Raw genomic sequence first — 22,917 nt, forward strand, 5'->3', positions numbered from 1 at the left:
CCCTCCTCCTCCTCTCAGCACCCTCCTCCTCCTCTCAGCTCCCTCCTCCTCCTCTCAGCACCCTCCTCCTCCTCTCAGCACCCTCCTCCTCCTCCTCAGCTCCATCCTCCTCCTCTCAGCACCCTCCTCCTCCTCCTCAGCTCCATCCTCCTCCTCTCAGCTCCCTCCTCCTCCTCTCAGCACCCTCCTCCTTGCTCCCTTCCAGCCTTCTGTGCGTGCTCCTTGATTCTCATTCCTGCTTTATCTCTCCACATACCCCAGTCTACTCTCTTTTCTCCCACTTCTCCTGATACGAAGGCAGTGCCTCTTCTGCTGTTGACGGAGGAGTCACTGTGATGTGTCAGTGTCCCTGGACTCTCAGAAGACCCTGAGCAGTATCTTTGCTTCTTAGCTTCTTAACCCCTCCCACACACACAAGTAATAATGAAGCTGAGACTGGCAGCTTGCGATGGCACGCCGGTGGGGCCCCCACAGCTGTGCATGGCCCCGTGCCCAGTGCAGGCCCAGTGTAGGGCGTAACATAGCCCACTGACTTTAGTCCTAAGTCATCATGCTTGGTGCCGTCCATCCTGTCTCTTCTAGGCCACCTCTGATGAGGGAACAGACGCTCAGGGGAATGGATGTCTGAGTGCTGGTGCTTCTTTGAAATAAATAGTCAGCAACAGAGCAGCAAGGACCTGCTACTGGATGTGTGGGTGTTGAGGGCTATCCAGGGGGCCACAGACTGTCTGAGCCCCCATTGTTCTGTGACCCCCAGCAGCCATCTCCCCGTGTCCAATCTCTCTGGCCCCAGTGTCCCATGGCCCCCAGCATCCCACAGCCCCAGGTGGCCTGGCAGCCTGCTCCCTGCATCCAGGATTCTTCATTTTAAAAGGAAGAGGCTCGGCGTGAAGTCCTGCTACCTTCTCTGTGTTTATTGCTCTAAGATTTTATTATTACTACTGTTCAACCAGTTTTGCTATTAAACTGGTTAACAAGCTATACTAGTTTTGACAAAAGAAATGACAGTGAATTTTCATCATGCATTTTCCTCACTTGTTAAAGGGACATCACATACTAAAAGCAGAGAACTGTTAAGGATGTCAGAGACCCCATAGAAATAGTGTACAGCTCTTGTGCTTTCTTCTTCTGTGCCGGCCAGCAGGGGTGTGGCCACCCTCCTGGTCTCTCAGGTCCTCTCCCATTCCCCACCCAAATCTGCTGCCATTGAATCAATTCAGAGTCATAGTGACCCTATAGGACAGGGTAGAACTGCTCCATAGGGTTTTCTAGGCTGTAATCTTCCTAGAAGTAGACTGCCACATCTTTCTTCCATGGAGTGGCCGGTGGGTTCAAACTGCCAGCCTTTCAGTTAGCAGCCAAGCACTTTAACCACTGCGCCACTAGGGCTCCTCGCTGTCACTCAGTTCATGCTTATTCAGGGCCGTGTGTGCGTGCGTGCGTGCCTGCAAGCTGGCATAAGCATGGAGCACTGTGCTGAGCACAGAGCTGGCAGTCCCTCTGGGGCCTGTGTCCCATCACGGTCCCCCACAACATCCTGCTAACCCACGATATCTGCACTGAAGAGCACAGCTTTGTGAAAATGCTACTGACGTTTATGTTAGAAACATAAAAAGTAGCAGTAACCAGCATAGACCTTACTAGTCCATCAGTGTCTTTTTATTCCTTTTTTTTTACTTCCTATCCTAGACACCTCTGACCTCCTGCAACCAACTCAACCCTGATTCCCGCCTTTCTGTTTACGTCAAAATTGTCTGCTTTCTATTAGGGTTTTTCTGTATCTTTGAGATCCTCAACACGTACTTCCAGAGATTACAGAGAACGTTCATTATATCTACAAAGAAATCACAGACCAGAATCCTGGTCGCATTTAACCTGAGTAAAAGGAAAATTCTGATTTATATATTTCTTTTTACCACAGTAGACACTGGCTATTTTGCTGGGACTTTGTTTTTATTTTTATTTTTTGTCGTTTCAAATTCTTTGTGAGACCAGGTGGAAAAAAATCAAGGAGACATTGTTTGATATTAAGAAATAGCATGTTCAGACGTGTTAAAACACCTCTGTGGGACTCACTTTTTTAACCGCTGGTAAACATTGTTTTCTACGCGTTTGCCTAATGCAGATGTGCCGTATAAGTGGGGTCCCACAGTATTCGTCCTTCTGTTTCTGGCTCATTTCACAAGCAGCCTTTGTGTTTGTAACCGTCTAATAACTGTAATCGTCCCCAAATCTCTTGAGGGTCGATGGTCTCCTCACTTCCTTCAATTTGAGTGATTTTGGGAGTCTGTGACTTGTGTGTTTTGGCCATTTTCATAAAGATTTCCCCAGAGAGCCAGTTGGGGAAGGCCTCAGCCGAGTCAGATCAGGGAGTCACATCAGGTCTGAGGGAGGCGGTGAAGCTGCCTAAGAGCCAGTGCACCCCTGCTGTCCCAGGCACGCCTCCAGGAAACCCCTCTGCATTGCCTGTTACCTGCCATGTGGAGAGGTGTCTCCCACCAACAAGTCAGCAAATGCTAGTATCCTTTAGTCTCAGGGTAGGTAGACGCAGTTCTGGCTTTCTGAGGCACTGTTGCTGCCCAGGTGTCAACTGGGCAGCCTCGCCTGTCACTCCCCAGGCATAGGTTGGGAAGCCTCACTTGGCTCAGCAGACGCTGGGAATGTGGCCTCGGTCCAGTCTGGATCACCTGGCTCCACTGATGGCTACCCCCATCCACCCCCACTTCCACACACCACCACAGGAAATCAGGGCACTGGCTCCCACGCCCTTCCGCCCACACACGTGGGACAGGGAGTCCTGGTGCACACTAGCTTATGCGGGAATCACAAGGAGACATTTGAGGTCCCTGTGTGGGTGCTTGCTCTAACGAGCTGGCTACTGGCTGTGCCGGCAAAGCTGCTGAATGGCTGGGCATCAGGAAGAGAGGCTGTGTGTGAGAGCCGAGTGCAAGTCCGTTTTCATCTGTTAGGTGCTAACGTCTCCTCCCGTGTATGTCTCTCTCAGAACTCACTGGTGGTTGAGATCCCACCTTTCCGCAACCAGAGAATCACTAGCCCGGTTCAGGTCAATTTCTACGTCTGCAACGGGAAGAGGAAGAGAAGCCAGTACCAGCACTTCACCTACCTTCCTGCTAATGGTAACACTGTCTTTCTAACCTTAGCCGCCGAAAATGAAAGGATGGGGTGCTTTTTCTAAAAGACGCAGAGACAATCAGATGATGTTGCTGTAAGATTACATGCTTGTACTGTACATTGAAACCGTGCTGTTACCCTGCTAGCAAGACCACGTCATCAGTTTCCTCAAAAAAAGTGAAGCCTCAGATGCATTTTCCTGTATTACTCTGGGGAGTGTGGGAGGGGGCTACACATTGGGATGATTACTGATCATTTCGCTGGTTGCTTACGAATACATAACAGCAAAGGAGAAAGTAGAGCACAGCTCTTCTGTACGCAAAATCTGAGGTGCTGCTGGTGTGTGTTGAAATTCTGTAGATATTTAAGGTGGAAAAGCAAATAGTTGTCATGATTTTGGAGGTGCCTTTAGAAAGAAACCCTTGCTATTAAGCCTGAAGGCTAGAGCCTCAAGTGGCCATTAGTGGACACGAATGATTTCTGTGCTCATGCTAACACCCCACGGAGCGCTGACTCATGGAATAGCTTCCCTCCCTGCGACGGGAGCGTCCAGCATGGAGCAGTACCTTCGTGCAGTCCAGAAGCATCCTCGTTCAAATGCTCACTCACACATCTTGGTGACAGCACCTGTCACCTTGAAGAAACTCAGTGACATCTTCTACATTTTAGGGCATTTTCTTAAAGAAACATCATTGAGTGAAGTTTGTTTTTTTCACCTCCTAAGCTGGTAAAGGAGGAAGATGTTCCGGGGTTCTTCCCGAGGGGCGCACGAAACCCTGGTCCTGGCCGGCCGGGACTTAGATCCGAGGGGACAGAATTGTAATTTCGGTCAATTCAATGTTTTCAACCACCTCCTTATAGTGTTGCTTTTGTTCTAAAAACTGAAGAGATTCATATAATTTAAGAGGGAAAATCAGTAATACTGGCAAAAGCGGGAACCTGTGTAAGGCGGAAACCTGTGAAAGAAAGAAAACGCGGATGTTTCCCACTAATAGAGAGTGACAGAAGAGCGGTGAGACTGTACCGTCAAAGGCAGGAAACGTCCGAGACCTGCAGAAACAAGGCAGGCCCATCGAGTTCCGGCTCTCACAGGTTTCAGTGTGTACACTTGAAAAAAAATCACAAAAGCAGCCTTGTTGGAATAAAAATCATGATTTTTTTAAAAAAGCTTCAGTTTGCCCTAAATGTAAAATAGCATTTACAGGAGGCTGGATGATAAGAGGAAACCCTGGTGGCACAGTGGTTAAGAGTTCGGCTGCTAACCAAAAAGTTGGCAGTTCAAATCCACCAGGCGCTCCTTGGAAACCCTACGGGGCAGTTCTTCTCTGTCCTATAGGGTCACTATGAGTCGGAATCGACTCAATGGCAACAGGTTTTTTTTTTTTTGTTTTTTTTTTTTTGGTTTAGATGATAAGAAGGAGGTCTGGTGACGCAGTAGTTAACAGCTCAGGCTGCTAACCAAAATGTCAGCAGTTTGAATCCACCATCTGCTCCTTGGAAACCCTATGGGGCAGTTCTACTCTGTCCTGTAGGGTAGCTATGAGTCAGAATTGACTCTATGGCAATGAGTTTTAGATAATACAAAAGCCCTAGAATATCTATGTTGATTAAGCTGTTAGAGCTTTTACCAGGCAGACAATGGTGATGCCTTTCAAGATTCAAATACTATGATTTTGTAAAGTTATCTCATCCAGAGGGTGTATATGAAATGGACTCTAGACACAAACGTGACTGTCCGCAGGTCCATGCTCAGATGAGCCCCGTAGCGAGCTCTTCCCGAGACCTGTGACTCCTTTTGGACTTTTGTGATCTGTATCGCACAGTGCTTCACGAGTCTCGCCCATTCTTGGACTGAAGTTCAATATATCTTACAAGAGAAATAATTTTTTTTCTGGAAAAATGTAATGATTGTTCTAATTAAACTTCAAGCACGGTTGACCAAAAATTGAATGTTTTAAAGGAAACCTAGGCCTTATAAAGAGAAATTGCTTTCCAAAGCAGTGTAGAAAACAACATGCACACTCGGTTTTTTCCTCATTTACTTGGCATTTTGCATCTCCTGCTACAAGTGTACATGGCACTGCGTGTTCACACAGCCGTGTTCACACAGCCACACTTGGTGCTGGAAGTGGAGGGCCTAGGAGGGTGACATTCACACCCCGCTTACAGCCAAGGAAACCGAGACCCCCACAAGGGTGCGTAGGAGACTGTAAGGCCAAGCGGACTGAGCCCATGCCACCTCCCCCATTGTGGCACTGCCCAGTGTCCAGCCACATGCCTTCACCTCGCCCTGTCCTCCCTGGTTGAGGCCACCACCTAGTGTCCAGCCACATGTCTTCACCCCACCCCCCACCCACCAGTTGAGGCCACTGCCCAGTGTCTGGCTGCAGACCTTCACCTCCTCACCCTCCACAGCCAGGTGTTGTCTCAACGCCCGCCAGTTCTGACTCCAAGTGTGTCTGCCCCGCCCAACCCCTCCCCCAATGGCTTTGCTTCTCATCGGTGTCTCTCCTAGACCCCCTCCCACCACCTGGACCCTGGATCAGTCCTCACATCTGTCCCACCCAGTGTGGAGCCTCGTCTGGTGTAGACAGCCGAGTTGATCTCCCCCATAGCTGGAAGCATCCATCCTTGGTCTGTGGGGCAGCTTCCCACACTCCTTCTGGGCACCGGGGCTCTGTCAGCCTGGCCCTGGCTGCTCTCGGCCTCACTTCCCACCTCTTCTCCCCTCCCGCCCCCTGAAACCTGTGCCTACCCTGCACCCCAGGAGCTCCCCAGCCTAGCCTGGCCTTCCCCTGCTTGGGTGCCTCCCCGGCCGCCCATCATGTCCCTGGAACATGTATGACGTGTGCCATGTGGTCGCTGCAGTCTGGCCACATGGACTTGGCCCTGCACAGGGCAGCTATCAGTGCCTGCAGTTTTCACATTTTTAAGTAAATAAATGAGTGGGTGAGAAAACAGAGCTTAGATATCCAGTTTTCAGCTAGTGTTTTCCCTACTGGGCGCCGTGGCCTTCCCCAGACTTGGGGCTGAGGCCCCTCACTAGACAGTCCTTCAGCTGTTGGCGGCAGCATCTTTGAAGACCTGCACGATGAGAGCTAAAGCCCATGCCTTGGCACACACACATTCCACTAGGCGAGTGCACCACCTCAGACAGAATTACCAACTGCAGCTTCGGGCAGGCGAAGGGCAGCAAGTGGACAGGCAGATGCTGTATTGATGTGGGAGCATTAACCTGATTGTCAGTATCTTTAGGGTGCTTTCTTCTTTCTTTAGCCTTATCTGTGAGGCTCCTAATATTTTTCCCATCTGTTTTTGTTTCTTTGCATATGTGAGTTTCGTATTCATTCCTATAAACATGTCTGTTAACGAAGAAGGCAGAAGCCTAACTTGGTAACTTTTAATTTGCTTATTTAGATGGGCAAATTCTTCTTAAGGTCGTAAAATGTGCTCTTATAATGTACAAGATAATGGAAATAAACCCATTTAAACCCTATCTGTGAAATTCATTTTCATATATGAATATGTGAAATTAAATATCATTTTAGATTTTCCTTTGGAATTAGTTATCACCAAAGGTAACATTACCATCTAACTTCCTTTCCCTGTGACTGACACATCCCTGCTCCTCAAAGACATGACGCTAAGAACAGGGTCCCTGAGAAGGCCCTTCCACACAAAACCACCGACATGCATGTCAGGATTTCCCTGCCCAAGTGGCGCCCCCGAGAGTCTCGGTGTTGGGAGAAGAGAGTACAGAAGGTTCTGTTGTACACGGGGAGTTGGGGCCATCTCTTTGTCCTGTCCTGTCCACCTGCCTAAGTGCTAAGAGTATCTTCTATCAGTGGCTTCCCAGTGATATTTGCTCCCCTCCCTCCCCAAGCCCACCTTCCCTGTCCCGATGGTCAGACTGGAGGAAAGAGTAAGCAGAGCGGGAAAGGGCTCTGCTTCAGGGCCCTGTGGTGTTGTGGCTGATGACTCCGTGTGGGCCTGGAAGGGTCCTTTGGTGGGCTTGGTCCTCGCTGGAGGCCTTCCAGGTGGTTAACTGGGAAGAGTGTCCAGTTGACTAAGACATGGTGAAAGGAGAGGTGCAGAGCCAGCTCCTTGCCTTGGCCCCTTCTGAAAGCCCTGGGGGAGCCATCAGGTGCAGGGTGGACACCCGCGGTATAGTCACACAGGGGCTGCAAGGTACACACTGTCTAGTCAGAAAGCACCTGCAGGCTTCTCGAAGTCACTGCTTTGTTTACCTGTGTCCAAGTCTAACTTTCGAGGGGACAATGTTGTGGCTTCCTGGTTGTGTGATGTGGGCTGAGAGATGCCCTGGCACCTACTGTGACACAGAGACTCTGCCAGGAGCATTTATGACTCTGAGAAGGTATTTCAACTGTCAGTCATGATTAGAGTCAGACAGGAGCTGTAAGTCTGTGCAGTGGTCTCCAGGCCAGCTCACTTGTGAGGCAATTCCGCTTGTATTTCTGCGCGCAAACAGGGCAGAGTCTGAGCTTATTCGGTAGGAGCAGGGAGGATGCACTTTAAGAAGGTGAATACAAAGTCATAAAAGCATGTACCAAAGCCAGTATTTATTTAAAATGAGATGATAAATCACAACAGATTACTGGAGGCTTTGAGATTCAGGTTAAATCTTTTTGTGTGAGATCTTTTCAGTTTACCAGAAGCAATTACCTGGACACATTCTGGCTGCACCTGGCTCCTCCTCCCCCTCGGGGAGAACTCCCACGAATCCCAGCGCAGGAAGCTTGTGAGGGTGCTGAACTCCACCTTAGTCAGTGTCCAGCTAGACCCGCCTTGGTCCTGGGCTCCACTGTGTGAAGACATGTCGCTCCTGAGGGCCTGCGCACGCACCTGCCCTTGTCCACGAGGTAGGCCCCACCTGGCCACAAGCCTACACCTGGTCTTGGCTGACACAGTCTTCTGTGTGCTGGCTGACTGCTCAACTTCTTCAAGGCTATCGGGCAAGGAAACAGTTTCACCCAAAATGAATGCTACCTCTGACCCACCCCCAGAGCAATTAGGCCAGTTGGGAACAGCCCCTGATGGGGAGCTGTGGCTCTGGAGTCACAGTGTTAGCAAGCTGGGGGATCAAACCCCATGAAGAGAGGGAAATAGAAACTTCCACTGGTTCTGCCTCGTCCTTCCCATCTCGGTGTTAGAGGAAGAAAATCCGTGATTTCTCAGGAGTCCACGTTTCTGGTCATAAAATGAAGGCTGAAATTACACTTCTCCCTGAAGGGGTGGAAATGGGAAGTAGAGTCCACTATTTTCTTGTATGAATTGCTAAATCTATGAATGATAGAGGCACAAGATTGCAGAACAAGAGAATATCTGTAAGAAGCTCAGAATGGCACCATCAAACAAAGACCTGTGGGCAACTGGTAAACCCTGGTAGACAGACAGACAGCACTTGGGGTGTGAGCTGAGAGAGGAGGGAGGCGCTCTAGTGCAGGATGTGGGGTCCCCAGACTCCAGGCCGGCAGCCTCAGGGGTTGGAGGCTGGAGGGTGTTGTCTTCACTGACGTTTCCTAGACAGCAGCCCCCGTCAGGGTTGTGTGGCTTCCGCATCCGCGCACGTTTCCCTGTGATTCCAGAACATGGCTCCGGATGTGAAGAGCCCAGGCTCTGAGAAGTTGGCAGCACCCTGAGAAAAATGCAACCCATATCTCCCTTACAGAGGGTTCCACTCGAGGGGCAGCTGTTGATGGAGGGCCACCTACAGCACAGAGGTCTGAGGGGCCTGAGATAAACCTGCCACGGGTTTCCATGCAGATGGAATGAAGAGCAAGCCGCACTCCCAGGCTGCCCCACAATCCCAGTGCACTGAGTACAGCTGGAACGTGGATTCTTCACAGCGATTTTGTTTTTATCTTTTCCACTGAGCTTTTGGGTTTATTTCCAAGTCCACTGCATGAAAAGTTTAATCCCAATGTAATTATCTTTATTAAAGCAGTAGACATATTTAAGAGTGACTGTAAATCGTTTTTAGTGTTTGTTTGTTTTTTTTGTTTTTTTTTTAAAGTGTGATTTGGGTCTAATGTGAGTGCTTTGCAGAGCTCTTCTTTCTTTGCTGGGACTCCATCCCTACCCCGCCCATCCCAGACCCCACTGACCTTCTGGGCTGGCTCACAGCCCTTCCGGCCCTCTGACCCTCTGGAATCGTGTGTGGAATGTAGCCCTCTGTGGGGTGGCAGAATAGCCACCAGCTCTACCCCCAGCCGTGGTTTCTGAACTGGCTCTTAAGCACACGGCAGTCACATATAAACACCCCTCATTTTGTAGATAAAGCACATGAAGCTCTCAGACATTAGTCATTAGCCCAGGTACAAGCAGCTATGACAGGGCAGAGCTGGGGTGGGAACATGATTCTTTCCAGAAGAATGGTGAGGGGGTGGGGATACCTCCAGCTTGCCCCTTCCCCGTCCTCGTCTTTGCATTAAAATGATGCATTTCCTGATCCTCTTGTGGTGACGTGTAACGTGTGTGATGGGGTGTTTTTGCTTTGATGACGGCTGCAGTGACCTTGGCTTTGTGGGCCATGCTCCCTGGTCTTCAGAGCAGCCCTTTGTCTAGATGGGGTGTGAGGTGCTTTGTATGCTGGGACAGGGGCTTATTCTGTGAAGAAGAGGTTTCCTGAGGATAGTGTCCCTGTGTTGTCCCTGTATGTTCTCTACTTATTGAATGTCTAACAAAGTGTACTGTGCAGGCACTCAAACACATTATCCTTGCCTCCTTAGCCCCCCCCCAAGGTAAGTACTGTCATCTCCACCCCACGTAGGAGGGTACAGGTTGCTTAGGGAAGGGAAGCGGGTGTTCAAAGCAAGGTTCCAGTTCCAAAGCTTAAGTCCTATACATAGAAAGCCTGACTTTGCCCCATTTCGAGACCTATTAATCTTATAATGAAGCAGATTTTGCTGGCATTTCTGACCCAGAGGGCGAGGTCTAGGAGGTGTGAGGTCTGGGAACTCCAAGCTTTCCGATACTTCCTCTGAAGGCAAATAAAGTTCATGCTGGAGGTGGCAGGAAAAAGGAGGAGTAATGGAAGACAAAGAGGGGGCAGTGGTGGTTCAGGGGTAGAATTCTCACCTTCCATGCAAGAGACCCAGGTTTGACTTCTGGCCAATGCACCTCCTGCACAGCCACCGCCTGTCTGTCAGTGGGGGCTGCATGTTGCTGTGAGCTTAACAGCTTTCAGCAGAGCTTGCAAACTAAGACGGACTAGAAGGAAAGGCCTGCTGATCTGCTTTCCAAAAATTGCCTTTGAAAACCCTGTGGAGCATAGTTCTACTCTGACACATGGGGGAAGGGGTCACCGTGAGTCAGAGTTGACTCTGTGGCAGCTGGTGGTTTACTGGAAGACAAAGGGAGAAGGTTCAGTCTTCAGGACACCCCACTGCCGGAGCTCTCGCCAAAGACTGTGTGGTCTGCACTGCCCTTAGTTCTGGTGGGGGACTGGCGGAGCCTGGCGGGGTCTTTCCGTGCACCAGGGCCCCTGTGGGCAGCTGGGACTTCCTTCCCCAACCAGCTCAGCTGTGTGACCCTACCCGGGTAACTTAAGCGGCCTCATCATGTCTGAGTCTACGATGGAGCCGGCACACCTGTGAGCACCAGGCCTTGGGGTGGAGGCTTGCGTGCGACTTCTCATTAAGTGCTCAGACCCGCTCCGACCCACTCTGTGGGAGGCTGCTCTTATTAAATTCCTGTGTTTACGGCTCTTGCGATTCTAGCCAGAAAATGACGGGTTGTGTTTAATTCTTCTGTCTTTGCGTGTTAAACCTGATGTAATAGAGATGAGGGCATTAGCTGCCTGCCAGTCGCAGGAGTCCAGGTCCAAGCCGACAGGGAGCTATCTCATGTTCCCGTCGGCGGTGAGCGGATTTCATATCCCGGATTTGTGTTGTGGATGAAGAGAAGGTCAGACTTGGAGGGGAGTCATGTAGCTGGTCCGGATGTGCGATTGGGAAATACTCATCTAGGCCACGCTCAGGAACGATTAGAGGCTGTGTTCCCCCCGGCTTAGGAGGGTTGGTGCACTGTGGGCACCCCTACTTCTTCATGTATTTTAGTTTACAGAACTTTGAGCACTGCTTTCTCCCTTTTGACTTGGCTTCATGAATTGAGTTTCTCAGGCTAGTGTTCATGTTTGATCTACACATTGCTGAATGGCCGTCCAGTGCCCCTGTTGGCATGAATCCAGATTTGGGGGTGATTTCCCTGGTGTCAGCAGAGTTAAAGGAGAATTAGAAAGGTACTTACTTCTAAAAGTTCACACGGAGTACAGACAGTACCACATCTTTAACACCGATCATGCACACACATGCACATACACACACATGTGCAGAGGGTTCCAGGAACGGCACCCCCTCCCCGTCCCCACCCCCACCCCTTCCGCCTCGTGGCCAAGCCCTCAAACCAGAACCGTAGACGCGTGTCCACAGCTGCTTGGATGAAGAACCACCCTGGGAGGGTGAGTCATGTTCTCTTCAGAGCACAAAGTAACGTTCTGGCAATAATTGGGTGAAATCTGATCGATCTGGTTTTTGGTCACGCCGCCTGTTTTGACCATACTCTGCGATCCACCTAATTGGATCCTTGTCAGAATGCCACTTCACTTTGTCCTGGGAAGATACTGACTCACCCCCACCTGTGGGCCACACATTGCCTGCAGAGATGGTGACACTACTACTCACGGATTCATCTCCACTGAACTCTGGTCCCAGCTCCCTCCTGTGACCTGTGAGGCTTGTCCAGTACCGAATCTCTGTTTGCCCCCTTTCTGCAAGATGAGGTGTCACTAGCCCCCGCAGGGTGATGTGAGGCCCACATAGAGTAGCTGGTGCACATGGGCCAGGACTCAGTGGTCCTATCTGTGAGATGGGTGACATGAGGCCCACATGAAGTCATGAGTACACACTGGCCACGACCCAATGGTCCTGTCTGTGAGATAGGGTGATGCCAGCACTCCCCCAGGGAGTCACAGGTGCTCACGGGCTGGGACTCAGCATGTCCCACAGGACTGAGTGGGCACACAGGTCTGTGGGATGTGTGCATAGCTAGAGCACGTAAATCATGTGACCCCAGAAAAGCACAAGTTCCTAGAAACCTCAGAAGAGTGTTCAGCATAAATGCTGGTTACACTGCATAGGAAAGAAAGTGATGCTCGTGATCACCATGAATTAAAACTCCTTCATCGGATCATCCATTGGTTGCCTGGTGTGAGTTCACTCACTCCGTTGGTTCACGATCACTCATTCCCTCCAGATATTGACTCCAGGCCCTTCCCTCCAGGGGCCGCCAGCTCAAGTGGTTCCATTCTTGTTTTTCTTTTCACTGCTTGCAAAAAGTCCTGCCCTTCGGTTATCCCTGCTGGTTGCTTATATTGATGGTAAAACCTGGGCTTCAATGTCATGCAACAAACAGGAGTCTGATCTTCTGCTCCAAGAGTTTACACTTTGAACAAAACTTCCTTTGTTCAAAGTATAAACCCCCGGAGACGTACCTAGAAGAGTAATTGGGCTCCAGTGCTGGCGGTTATTTAAATATGCACATGTACAGTGAGACAGGGTTATTAAGTCATGATTCCTTACCTACGTGCAGCACCTCCATACTCGGATCTTTTATCACGTGTCACATCACCCATGCCCCTTACAGCCTGGGACCAGACGCTATGACAGATGAAGAAAGGGGATCTCCAGTGTCTCCCGGCTTGTCCAAGCACGGGAGCTGGGTGAGCTCCCCAGACCCCCATCTTCCCAGACCCCCACCCTTAAGCTCTCTTGACTTCACTGGGCTGCCCAGAAGTGTCAACTTGGAAAGAGGGGGAAGACCTGCTGGTTGATGGCACATCATCGGTGGTACATACCAAAGAACAAGGTGCCAGGCACCTGCCTAATTGCTTAAGCTAGTTTTCTTCCTCACAGCCTTTCAAGGTAGATATTGTCATCTCTGTCTTATAGCTAGGGAAACTGAGGCTCACAGGAATTAATTAGCATCGAGACAGCCAGTGCAGAAATTCACACTCAGGGTCGCCTAATCAGAAAACTCAACAGAGACAAAATTGAATCGCTCTCTCTTACGTTGTCTGTGTCTGCCTCTCACCCCAGGTGTGACTACAGCCCATTCACATGTGCAGAAGAAATGTGCTTTGTTAGGCTGAGAATTTAGGGAGGAGTATGGGAAGTGCTGCTCCACTTTATTATCTGTGCGGCATTGGGTCGGTTCACGCTCACTCACCCACCCAAGCATCTGGTGCCCAAGCATCTCACCTCACGGATAGCACAGGTGCAGAGAGGAGCCAGGGCCTCATCCACGTGGGGACAGAGGCAGCCTGCTGTTGCCTGCGGCCATCAGGGAAAATGGTGGTGCGAATTCAGCATGTTGATGAGAGACAAGGGCAGGGGTCGCCCTCCCTGCAGAAGCCCCATGCTTCCTAATCACAGACCTCTGCACCATGTGTGGAAAAGGACTAGAACCTGAGGTCTCAGGATCTGAGCAGTGATGAACGGTGAATTGGAGCAATGATGCTCACCTTGCCCTGTCCTTACAGACGAAGTGATCGATGTGCGGTGCCTGTGGTCATGGGGACCGGCAGCTCCAGTCACAGCCTGCCTCGCCCATGAGGTCCTGACCCACAATTAGCATCATTCCATGTTCCTGCTGTCTGTAATAAATTGGGTTGTACACTTATGCTTGAACCATGTGGTGTTTCTGCGTGCCATGCCTGACGTCGCATCCTATCGCGTTAAGAACCCCAGCCTCCGTCAGCGTTAGCTGACCAGGAGATGACGACATGTCGCGTCCTGCTGTTGGACCCCAAATGAGCAGCCTTTGAGCAGGCGCAGACCCCATCCTACCTCCTGCCCAGGCTCCCAAGACAGCTTCTCTCTGTCTCCCTACTAATGGGAACCAGGAGGTGTCTTTTTGCACAAGTTACGGGAGAGTGTCCTGATTCCTGGAGTCCACATGAGAAGTGCAGTGTAGACACACCTCGGTAGCAGTGTGGACGCAGCTCAGGAGCAGTGTAGCTGTAGCTTGGTAGCAGTGTAAGACAACAGCTCAGCAGCCGTATGGACACAGCTCAGCAGCACTAGGGTCTTCTGTGGATGTTGTGGGCTGGCAGGGCTGGGGCTTGGCTCCTAAAGGCTGGGTTTGTGTTTTCTCGTTTGTCACCATGTACTGGGTGGTGTGGGGCTCCAGGGCTAGTAGGAGGCTCCTACTTCTCTCCCACTCTCTTGCTGGAGATGGGGCTGCTCTGATCTGGGACCTCCCGCCCTCCACACTGAATGAAAGCACTCCCATCCCAGCCCAGCGGCCGTCTTCACGTGGGATCATTCTTGACTGCACCCTCTCCATCAGGGGCAGGGCTGGGGAGATGAGCCAGCTCATACTGTCTGCAGAGAGTAGACATGGGGTGGGAGCACAAGATGCTGCAGTGGCTGGCGTCCCTGCGCACCCCAGGCCTGTCCACTGCGCCTGAGACCAGAGTCACTCTGAACCAACACTGCCTGGCTGGTTGTGGGGAGCAGTGTCCTCACGACTACAGCAGTGCCCCTCAGATGCCAGGCTGGACTAGGGGAGGGTGGGGGGAGGCCCACCCCCGCAGGCAGAGGGTCTTTGTGGAGGGTGAGGAGGAGGAGGAGAAGCCTGAGGACAAGATAGAAGCGCTTCTCCCTGGGGTCAGACTGGAAGGTGGCAGCCAGTCAGGACAGGAAATATGTTTATATTCGTATCATCTCTCTATATATCTATAAACAACTATACATATACATACCATCCTTAGAGCCATTTCTCTCTATCCATATCATATGTCCATATCATCTCTCTCTATGTATATATCTACAATTATACAGATCATTTCTATAACCATTTTTTTCTATCCATATCATGTATCTAGAGCTATACATATAAACTAGTTGCCATGGAGTTGACTCTTGGTGACCCCATGTGTGTCAGAGTAGAAGTATGTATACTCCATACGGTTTTCAGTGGCTGGTTTTTTGGAAGTAGATCACCAGACCTGTCTTCTGGGGCACTTCCAGGTAGACTTGAACCTCCAACCTTTTGGTTAGCAGCCAAGTGCTTTAACTGTTTGCACCACTCAGGTACTCTATGCCTATATATGTACACACACACACAGACACACATATATGTATCATGTATGTCTGTATATCTGTAATCTACATCCATATCCATCTGTCTCTAACAATATCTATATCCGTGTCAATACTCATATTATCTCTCTGTATACATACACATATCACTGTATCCATATCTCTCTTTATATATATTCATATCATCTGTATGCCTATCTGTATTTCTATCATATCCATACCCATATCTATATCCATGCCCATATCTATATCATCTATCTCTAGCTCTCTCTATATATCCATATCACCTGTATCTGTATCCATATGCATATCCATATCACATCCATGCCCATGTCTCTGTCTTTCATGTACTTATACCCAGATGCGTGTACAGTCACAAAGGTCAGGCTGGTAACCACTTCTTGCATAGGCAAATGCATACTCGTTCACATGACTTTGTAAGAGTGGACCTAAGATGTCATCCTCCAAGTCCATATCCCATGTAAGTCGGCCCCAGATTGTGCCTTCATTAATTTTTGCATCTAGTGATGCTCAGTTTGAGGGGCCTAAGCAACGTCCAGAGCTGGAGGTCGGTTGGCGAATATGCACATAAAGTGAACTCGCTTTTGTTTCTGAAAGGGAGGGTGTTGTGAAGGGCTAGGGCTGAGGCTCACAGGTTGTTACCCCTTGGTTTAGAGAGGGAGAAATATTTCAAAGGCGGGGATCCTGGCCACGCGGGGTGTTTGTGATGTGGAGAACTGTTTTCTGTTGTCTGCTGTCAGCTTGGCTGAGTCAAAGCAAAGGACTAAAGAAGTCTGCTGCAGCTGCGGAGTGAAGTGTGGGCCAGAGCTGCTGTGGGGGCCCAGCCCAACAGCTCCGGGCATGTCTGCTCCCACCCCATCCCGGGTTGCCTGCCTCTGTCTGCATATGCCCTGGGTAACACGGACAAGGCTCCCTCGGGCTCCCTGCTCAGGCATACAGAGTATGAAGGGCCACGGAGGTGAGGTGTGGCAAGAGGCCACTAGGCTGAGACTCCCGTGGAGGATCCCAAGGTCACCAGTCAGTGCAGGGGGATCGGGGGTGACGCCCACACCACCAGGCAGGTTTAAACAGGACATATAAACGAGGTATTGGAGCAGCTCACACCATGCAGGCAGCTCCGTCCCACTAGAGGCCATGGTCCTGGCTTCGACAGTGTCCAGAACCCCTGGGCTGGGTCTGGTCCCGCCATGCTCTTTGATAAATTGTGTCTACCACCTTCACTGGATGGCAGTTCTTGGGGCTGACCCGTGGTGCCTGCATGAAGCAGACGGGCTGGGTGTGGGGCTGACCCGTGCTGCCCACTTGCAGAGCAGATGTGCCAGAGTGTTTAAGGAGCTCGGGGGACATTTTTCAGAGAGTAGAGCTGGCCCCCGCTTGGCCACATTTCTGGCCCTGGCTGAAATTCCAGTGCAAGGGAATGCGTGTCCCAGAAAGGTGCTGATATAATCCCAGCCTTACTTTTTTTCAAGATCGCTAACACTAAAAACATCAAACTAAGAGAATAAGGAACCCTGGTGGCACAGTGGTTAAGCGCTCAGCTGCTAACTGAAAGGTCGGCGATTAGAACCCACCAGCTGCTCTGCAGGAGAAAGATGTGGCAACCTGTTTCTGTAAAGATTACAGCCTTGGAATCCTTGTGGGGCAGTTCTACTGTGTCCTATAGGGTTGCTATGAGTTGGAATCGACTTGATGGCAACAGGCAACTTAGAGCTTAGCCTCTGCCTCCTGGACAGCCAGCATTTTACGCAACCGTGTTTGGATGGGGAAGTTTAGTATCCACCAGGTTGCAGCGGGCCCGTCTGGGCCGTTGCTGCCCATTGAAGGCGAGGGCCTAGCGCGGAAGAGAGGTTGGCTGGTGCTGCCTGGCGGGCGAGCCTTCTCAGTTCTGGCTTCAGTTCAGCACTTGCCATTTTTGGGTTTGCAGTGTGCCTGAGATGGCCAAGCTCTGGTCGGTGGGGCGTCTCCTAAAGGCCAGCATCCTTGGCAGAGCCAGGAGGGCTGCTCCCCTGGATAAAATCTGCCCTGTGTACCCTGAATACTGAGAATCTGAGCACCAGAAGCACCTTGTAGTTAATCCCAGAGCCCTGGTATGGTGAGACACTGTCTCCTTCAGCCTGTAGCCCCTAAAAAGGTGTTGGCACCAACAGCCAACTTCACAGATTTGCATTTGTGATATAAAACAAGTTGGGTCACAGCTCTGTTTTCCATTAAACGAGAGGACCAGGGGTGGATTATCTAATAGGCAAGGTAAGCACAGTGCTTACCTTGCTTACCAGATCATCTGTAGTGAAATTGTTCACTACAGACTAGTAAATATGCACAAATAAGCCCATGCTTGCCTCGCTTACTAGGTCCCATCCACCCCTGTAGGGATTGTAAATTTGAAGAGATTTTGATTCTGTAGGAAGGTGCTGTGGAGTTAGGAGAGACAGGTGATGCCAGAATCTTTGATATGGTGAAAAAATGTGAAATTGTTCACTACAGATGATCTGGTAAGCAAGGTAAGCCTGTGCTTACCTGGCCTATTGGATAATCTGTGCCTGGAGAGGACACCCACTCCTTGGCACCATTGCTTGTGCACTGCATGTCCACATGGCAGGCGGATTGATACAGGAAGCAAAGCCCCCGCCAGTCCACGCACGTGGAACATGTGGGCCAGGGGAAGGGCAAGGGCCATGGTCGGCCTGGGGAGGGCAGCTGGGGAGACACAGATTAGAAAAAAGGCCTTTGTCAGGCCAGGCCTCTAGCTGGAAGCCCCTGGCCTGGTAACATACCCTCCTCCTGCCACGTGGGGTGGTGCTCAGTGCAGTGGGGTGCTGTAGGAGCAGATGGCATGGAGCTCACTGTCAGAAGTCAGGGTACACAAGGTGGAGTGAGCGGGGCTAATGGAACGAGTCAGTGTTTTCAAGGGTATCTGTCTGACGGCCTGCCCCACCCCTGCCCTCTGTTGTCCCAGGTCATAAGATGCTGGGGACTGGCAGGCAGAGAGGGGTTCTGATGCCCTATGAGATGAACCCCCGTCTCAGCCCAGAGTGATCGCTCTGGTTCACAGTCTTAGCTGGTGGCAGACTGTGGTGTGTTTGTGATGGGGTGAGGGGCCAACGGTGGGAAGGCCTGTGGTCCCATTGCCTTCTGAATGCCAGCACTCCACTCATCCAGTTGCCAGAGACCACCAGTCCCCACCCAGGGTGCCTTTAAAAAAAAAAAAAAAAACCCTGTTGCTGTCGAGTCGATTTCAACTCATAGTGACACTACAGGACGGAGTAGAGTGGCCTCACAGGGTTTCCAGGGAGAGGCTGATAGATTCGAACTGCTGACCTTTTGGTTAGCAGCTGAGCTCTTTACCACTCTGCCATCAGGGCTCCACTTTATCTGAATAATGCAAGTGGGGACTTGGAGAAACCACCAAAACCCAAAGCCCTGCTGGGAGTCCCCCAAGGTTTAAGCTCAAGTTGTCAACATCTTGGGACACAGATGGCGGGACCTGAGCAGACACTGCAGTCAGGACAAGCAATGTGTCATGTGGTCTAGAGGGGCGTCTGCAACTTAGAGATGAGGTAGAGAGCCTTTTCCAGGCCTCCCAGCCCCCCGCCCAGTTCCCTCAGCATCCCCCAGTTCCCCCAGGCCCCCCAGGCCCGCAGACCCCTCAGACCCCTGGCCCACCAGGCCCTCTAGCCCCCCCAACCCCCGTTGTGAGTCTGGGGGCCGGCGCCACGCTGGCATGAGGGGCTGCTTTTCTCCACACAGGTGCTCCCGTCCCAGACACATTTCAGGAAAATTCCGTGCTGTGGCTCTCAGCTGTGTGGTGCCGGCACCGCCCTTGCCGTAATAGGAAACAGATGTGGGTCCTTGGGCTCCAGACCTTTGTTAGACTTTCTCCTGAAATGCTGATGCCCATTTATTTATTCAGGGCGGCCACCTTCCCGCCTGTGTGCCTGTCCTCCGTGCACAGGCGGCCCACGGCTCTGGTCTCGAGCTCCCCTGTGCACCGCCCAGCTGCCAAGCCCCCCAGTGCACAGCCTGTGAAGAGGTGGAAACATGGTTAGGAGGAATCTGGTGACTGTTCTTTATCCACAGTCCACTCCTGCAAGCGGCACTCTGCCTCCATCAGGAATCGAAGCCCCTCCTTGCAGCCTAGACGTTAACTGTCTAGATGTCTCTCCTGAGAAGGGCGCACAAGGCCCACAATCCAACAAGCAGGAAAAAAACCAAACCCGTTGCTGGCGACTTGATTCCGACTCATGGTGACCCCACATGTTACAGAGTAGAACTGCTCCGTAGGGTTTTCTTGGCTATACTCTTAATGGAAGTAGATCCCCAGGCTTCTCTTCCATGGCACCGCCGGATGGATTTGAACTGCCAACCTTTAGGTTAGTAGTTGGGCGTAAACTATTTGCACCACCCTAGAACCAGCAAGGGCCAAAATGAAGGCCGTGCTGGGCCAGATAGAGCAGGCACCCATGGTGGGTCTTTACCACCACCATTCCCCCCCGAGCTCCCTGCAGAAATCGAGGGCCAGAGGCCAGTCAGCGCTGGGTGCTGCCTGGATAGTCTGGCAGGCATGGAGTCCTCACGACCCCTTAGTTTTCTGTTTATCCCGCACGTACCCCACGGCAGCGTCTTCTCTTGGCTCTCTGTCCGTCAGCTTCCTGGCGGGCAATGGGAAGGAGAATGGTCTAGAAACGGCTTGGGGCTCTACATAGCTCCCCAGGAGCTCATGATCATCTGCTGCTGTTTCTACACAGTTCATGCCTTCAGGAGTGCAAACACCTACCGAAAAGTGCTCTTCATTTTCATGATTAAAAGCTGGTCGTCCAGCCTACTGTCATTTATCTTCTCAGCTGAGTTTCTGCGGACTTTTAAAAGCAATCGCATTGTGTCAAGTAGTTTACTGAATGTGCAGACATTTATCAAACAGCCCGTCAGTAGCAGGAGAAATGCGGTAGTGCGTCCAAGTTAACATTTTCGCTTTGATTGCTACAAATCCATGAGCCCTTGGGTCCAAAGCTTCTACTGCAGTTTGCAAATGGATTTTTATAGCACATTAGTGCTGGAGGAGATTCCAAAGAAAATAGTTCTCCTCAATATTAGAACCAGCTGTAACTTTCTTGAGCCGGTGACTCATTCTTTTTTTTTTTAATTGGGTGGGAGAACCAGGCAAAAGACACACAGAGACTTAGTCAAGACGCTGTTTGTTTTGCAAAGGGTATCCTAGCCACAGCCAGCCTGATGGCACCAGTGTGCAACTCATGTTTATTTAACTTTTTTCTTTTAACAGTTCCAATTATAAAAACAGAGCCCACCGATGATTACGAGCCTGTGCAAACCTGTGGACCAGTGACCCAAGGACTCAGTCCTCTCTCGAAGCCCTACTACAGCCAGCAGCTCCTGCTGCCTCCCGATCCTGGTGCGTGCCTTGTGGCTGGCTTCACTTCCTGCCAGCAGAGAAGCACTGTGATGTCACCTCCGCCCAGCACAAGCCCGAAGCTCCACGACCTTTCTTCTGCCACTTATACAAAGTGCAGCCCCAGCACAGGCCACAGCCACCTCGGACTCCAGCAGCCCGCTGGAGGGGCCCCCACCACTCAGGAAGTGCCAAGACCCAGAGCTGTCCCCTCAAGTGCTCCCCATCCGTCATCTCACGCCACGCTGCAGCCGCAGGTGAGTCAACATCTGAGCAGTAGCTGTTCCCTTGGTTACCAACAAACACTCTATCCCAACAGTCCCTCTTCTCCAGTTCCGTCCGTTACCCAAGAGCCAACCTATTTGCAGCCCTGCAGCCCAACGAGCCCATCTGCAGTGGGCCACCAGCAGCACCAACCGCCGAAGGTTCACAGACATGAGTCTCCAACCACCCAGCCTCTGTCACTGCCAGAGTTGCATGAGGACAGTAGTCATAATTTGGCCCCTATTCCTGTAACCGTCAAGCGAGAACCAGAAGAATTGGACCAGTTGTACCTGGACGATGGTAAGTGCCCACAGTTGTACAGGTGTGCGTTCAACCCTGTGGCCGTGAGCTCGAGAAGGAGGGTGTGCAAATTAACTGCCTTGCGGGGCTGCACGCCAGCCTTGCTGACATTTCCCATGTGGGAAGTGGTTTTTTCAGTGTTGTTTGCAATCACTCCATGGTGTGTAGGTTTAGTCTTCTCCCAGCAGCTGCATGGCACGTGTCCTAGTGCCGCCATCTTGGCCACGTGGCTGGTGCCTGGTGCCGTAGACCTGCAGGGACACAAAGCCCCAGGGAGAAAAGGCTACCACGTAGGGTACCCACGTGTGCTGACTAAAACAAAGAACTGCTGAGCTTACGCCGAGAAAGTTCTGAGGAGAAGAGGCCCATCCTTACGCATGGCTTCAAGTCAAGCTGTTTTGTTTTATGGCATCTAAAGAGCTTCTTTAGCTTAGCAAACTTTTTTTTTTTTTTTGAATAATGGCTTAGCTAAAAGTAATTAACATTTATTCTGTACAGCTATCCACAGATGTTTAGATGTGGTAACCATCTTGTCAGGGGCTCAGTGAGAGGGCATGGGAATATGGCGGTATGCTGAACAGTGATTTAAGTAGAGCTGTGCTCAGCCCTCTTACCGTGCACACAGGATCTCCCTCAGTGTAGGAATGCAACTGAACGTGAAGTTGTAGAGATTATTTGAAGAAGAGGCACCTTCGAGACATCTGTAGCCGGGCTAATCAGTGTAAAAAAAATATATGAATACTAATTTGTTTCGCTAATGAGTGATAACAACAGGCACCTCATTGTTCTTCATAGTTATTTATTTTTAAAGAGATGCTCCTTCTCTTCCGGGCGTGGTGATATAACAGAGGCAGTGCTGACTTGCAGCAGCAGCGGTTGGGCCTTTGATCCTGGATCATTGTAATTGCAGGCTAATCAGTCACGGGACCCACGGCCTGCGGCGGTCTGCTCATTAGGCGTCCCAGTCAATTAGCGCTTTCTGAGGACTCACACAGAGTGTTTGTGTGGGTGTCAGGGGGCCTTTTGTACAGGCAGATTTCGTTTTCCTGTGTGCACATTGTTTCACAAATGCAGGTACCTATCAACACATCTGAAACAGATACCCACCTCTTGCCAAAGTCGCCCTGACTCAAGCGTGGGGCACAGAACACGCTGCTCCGGAAGGCTCTGGAAGGTGCCAGAACACAGCCACTCAGACTCTCCACCTGTAAGCTGACTGAGGCCTCCTTAGCCATCCATTAGCTGTTCCTCCGTAAAAGTCCCCAAGCCAAATGCTGGCTTTTCCCCGCTACAGCTGTAGTCCATGCCATGTTTTCATGCTGCTGTTGACCCTGCAGCGCCTTGTTCACAAGGGGTCCTTTGGCCAGAGTGTATACTCCTTGAGCTGTTTTCCCAGAAGTGGAGAGGGAGTCACCCTGATTCACCCGCACTCTCTGCACCTTGTTTCACCCGATATGCTCCAAGGTATGGGGTTCAGACCTGCTGGAACAGCGTGAACCTGACCAGCCTTCATGATGATTAGTCAGGAGCCGGCTCTGAGCGCCAGCTAACCACCCACTGGTTACAGTGGGCTGGACCTCTCCCCACCCCCTGTTTTTCGGGTCCCCACCTGCTCAGGTAAAACAGAACCCTCCCAAACACCTTCCCGCTGTTCCTAACTCCAGGCACGTTTGG

General features: G+C 51.0%; 1 protein-coding gene across 3 annotated transcripts in view; it reads left to right on the plus strand.

The window, feature by feature from the left end:
* NFATC1 (nuclear factor of activated T cells 1) overlaps positions 1 to 22,917 on the plus strand; it is a 116,617-nt gene that overhangs the window by 59,304 nt on the left and 34,396 nt on the right. The window contains exons 8-10 of one of the 3 annotated variants that reach the window (XM_023741217.1): positions 3,005 to 3,137; positions 20,554 to 20,936; positions 21,048 to 21,243. In XM_023741217.1, coding sequence (XP_023596985.1) covers positions 3,005 to 3,137; positions 20,554 to 20,936; positions 21,048 to 21,243 — 712 coding nt within the window. Of the gene's footprint in view, positions 1 to 3,004; positions 3,138 to 20,553; positions 21,244 to 22,917 lie in introns of all 3 variants that reach the window. The other 2 variants (XM_012558599.2, XM_023741218.1) reach the window with 2 other exon arrangements.

This window comes from Trichechus manatus, unplaced genomic scaffold (genome assembly GCF_000243295.1).
Source record: "Trichechus manatus latirostris isolate Lorelei unplaced genomic scaffold, TriManLat1.0 scaffold00176, whole genome shotgun sequence".
Classification (NCBI taxonomy): domain Eukaryota; kingdom Metazoa; phylum Chordata; class Mammalia; order Sirenia; family Trichechidae; genus Trichechus; species Trichechus manatus.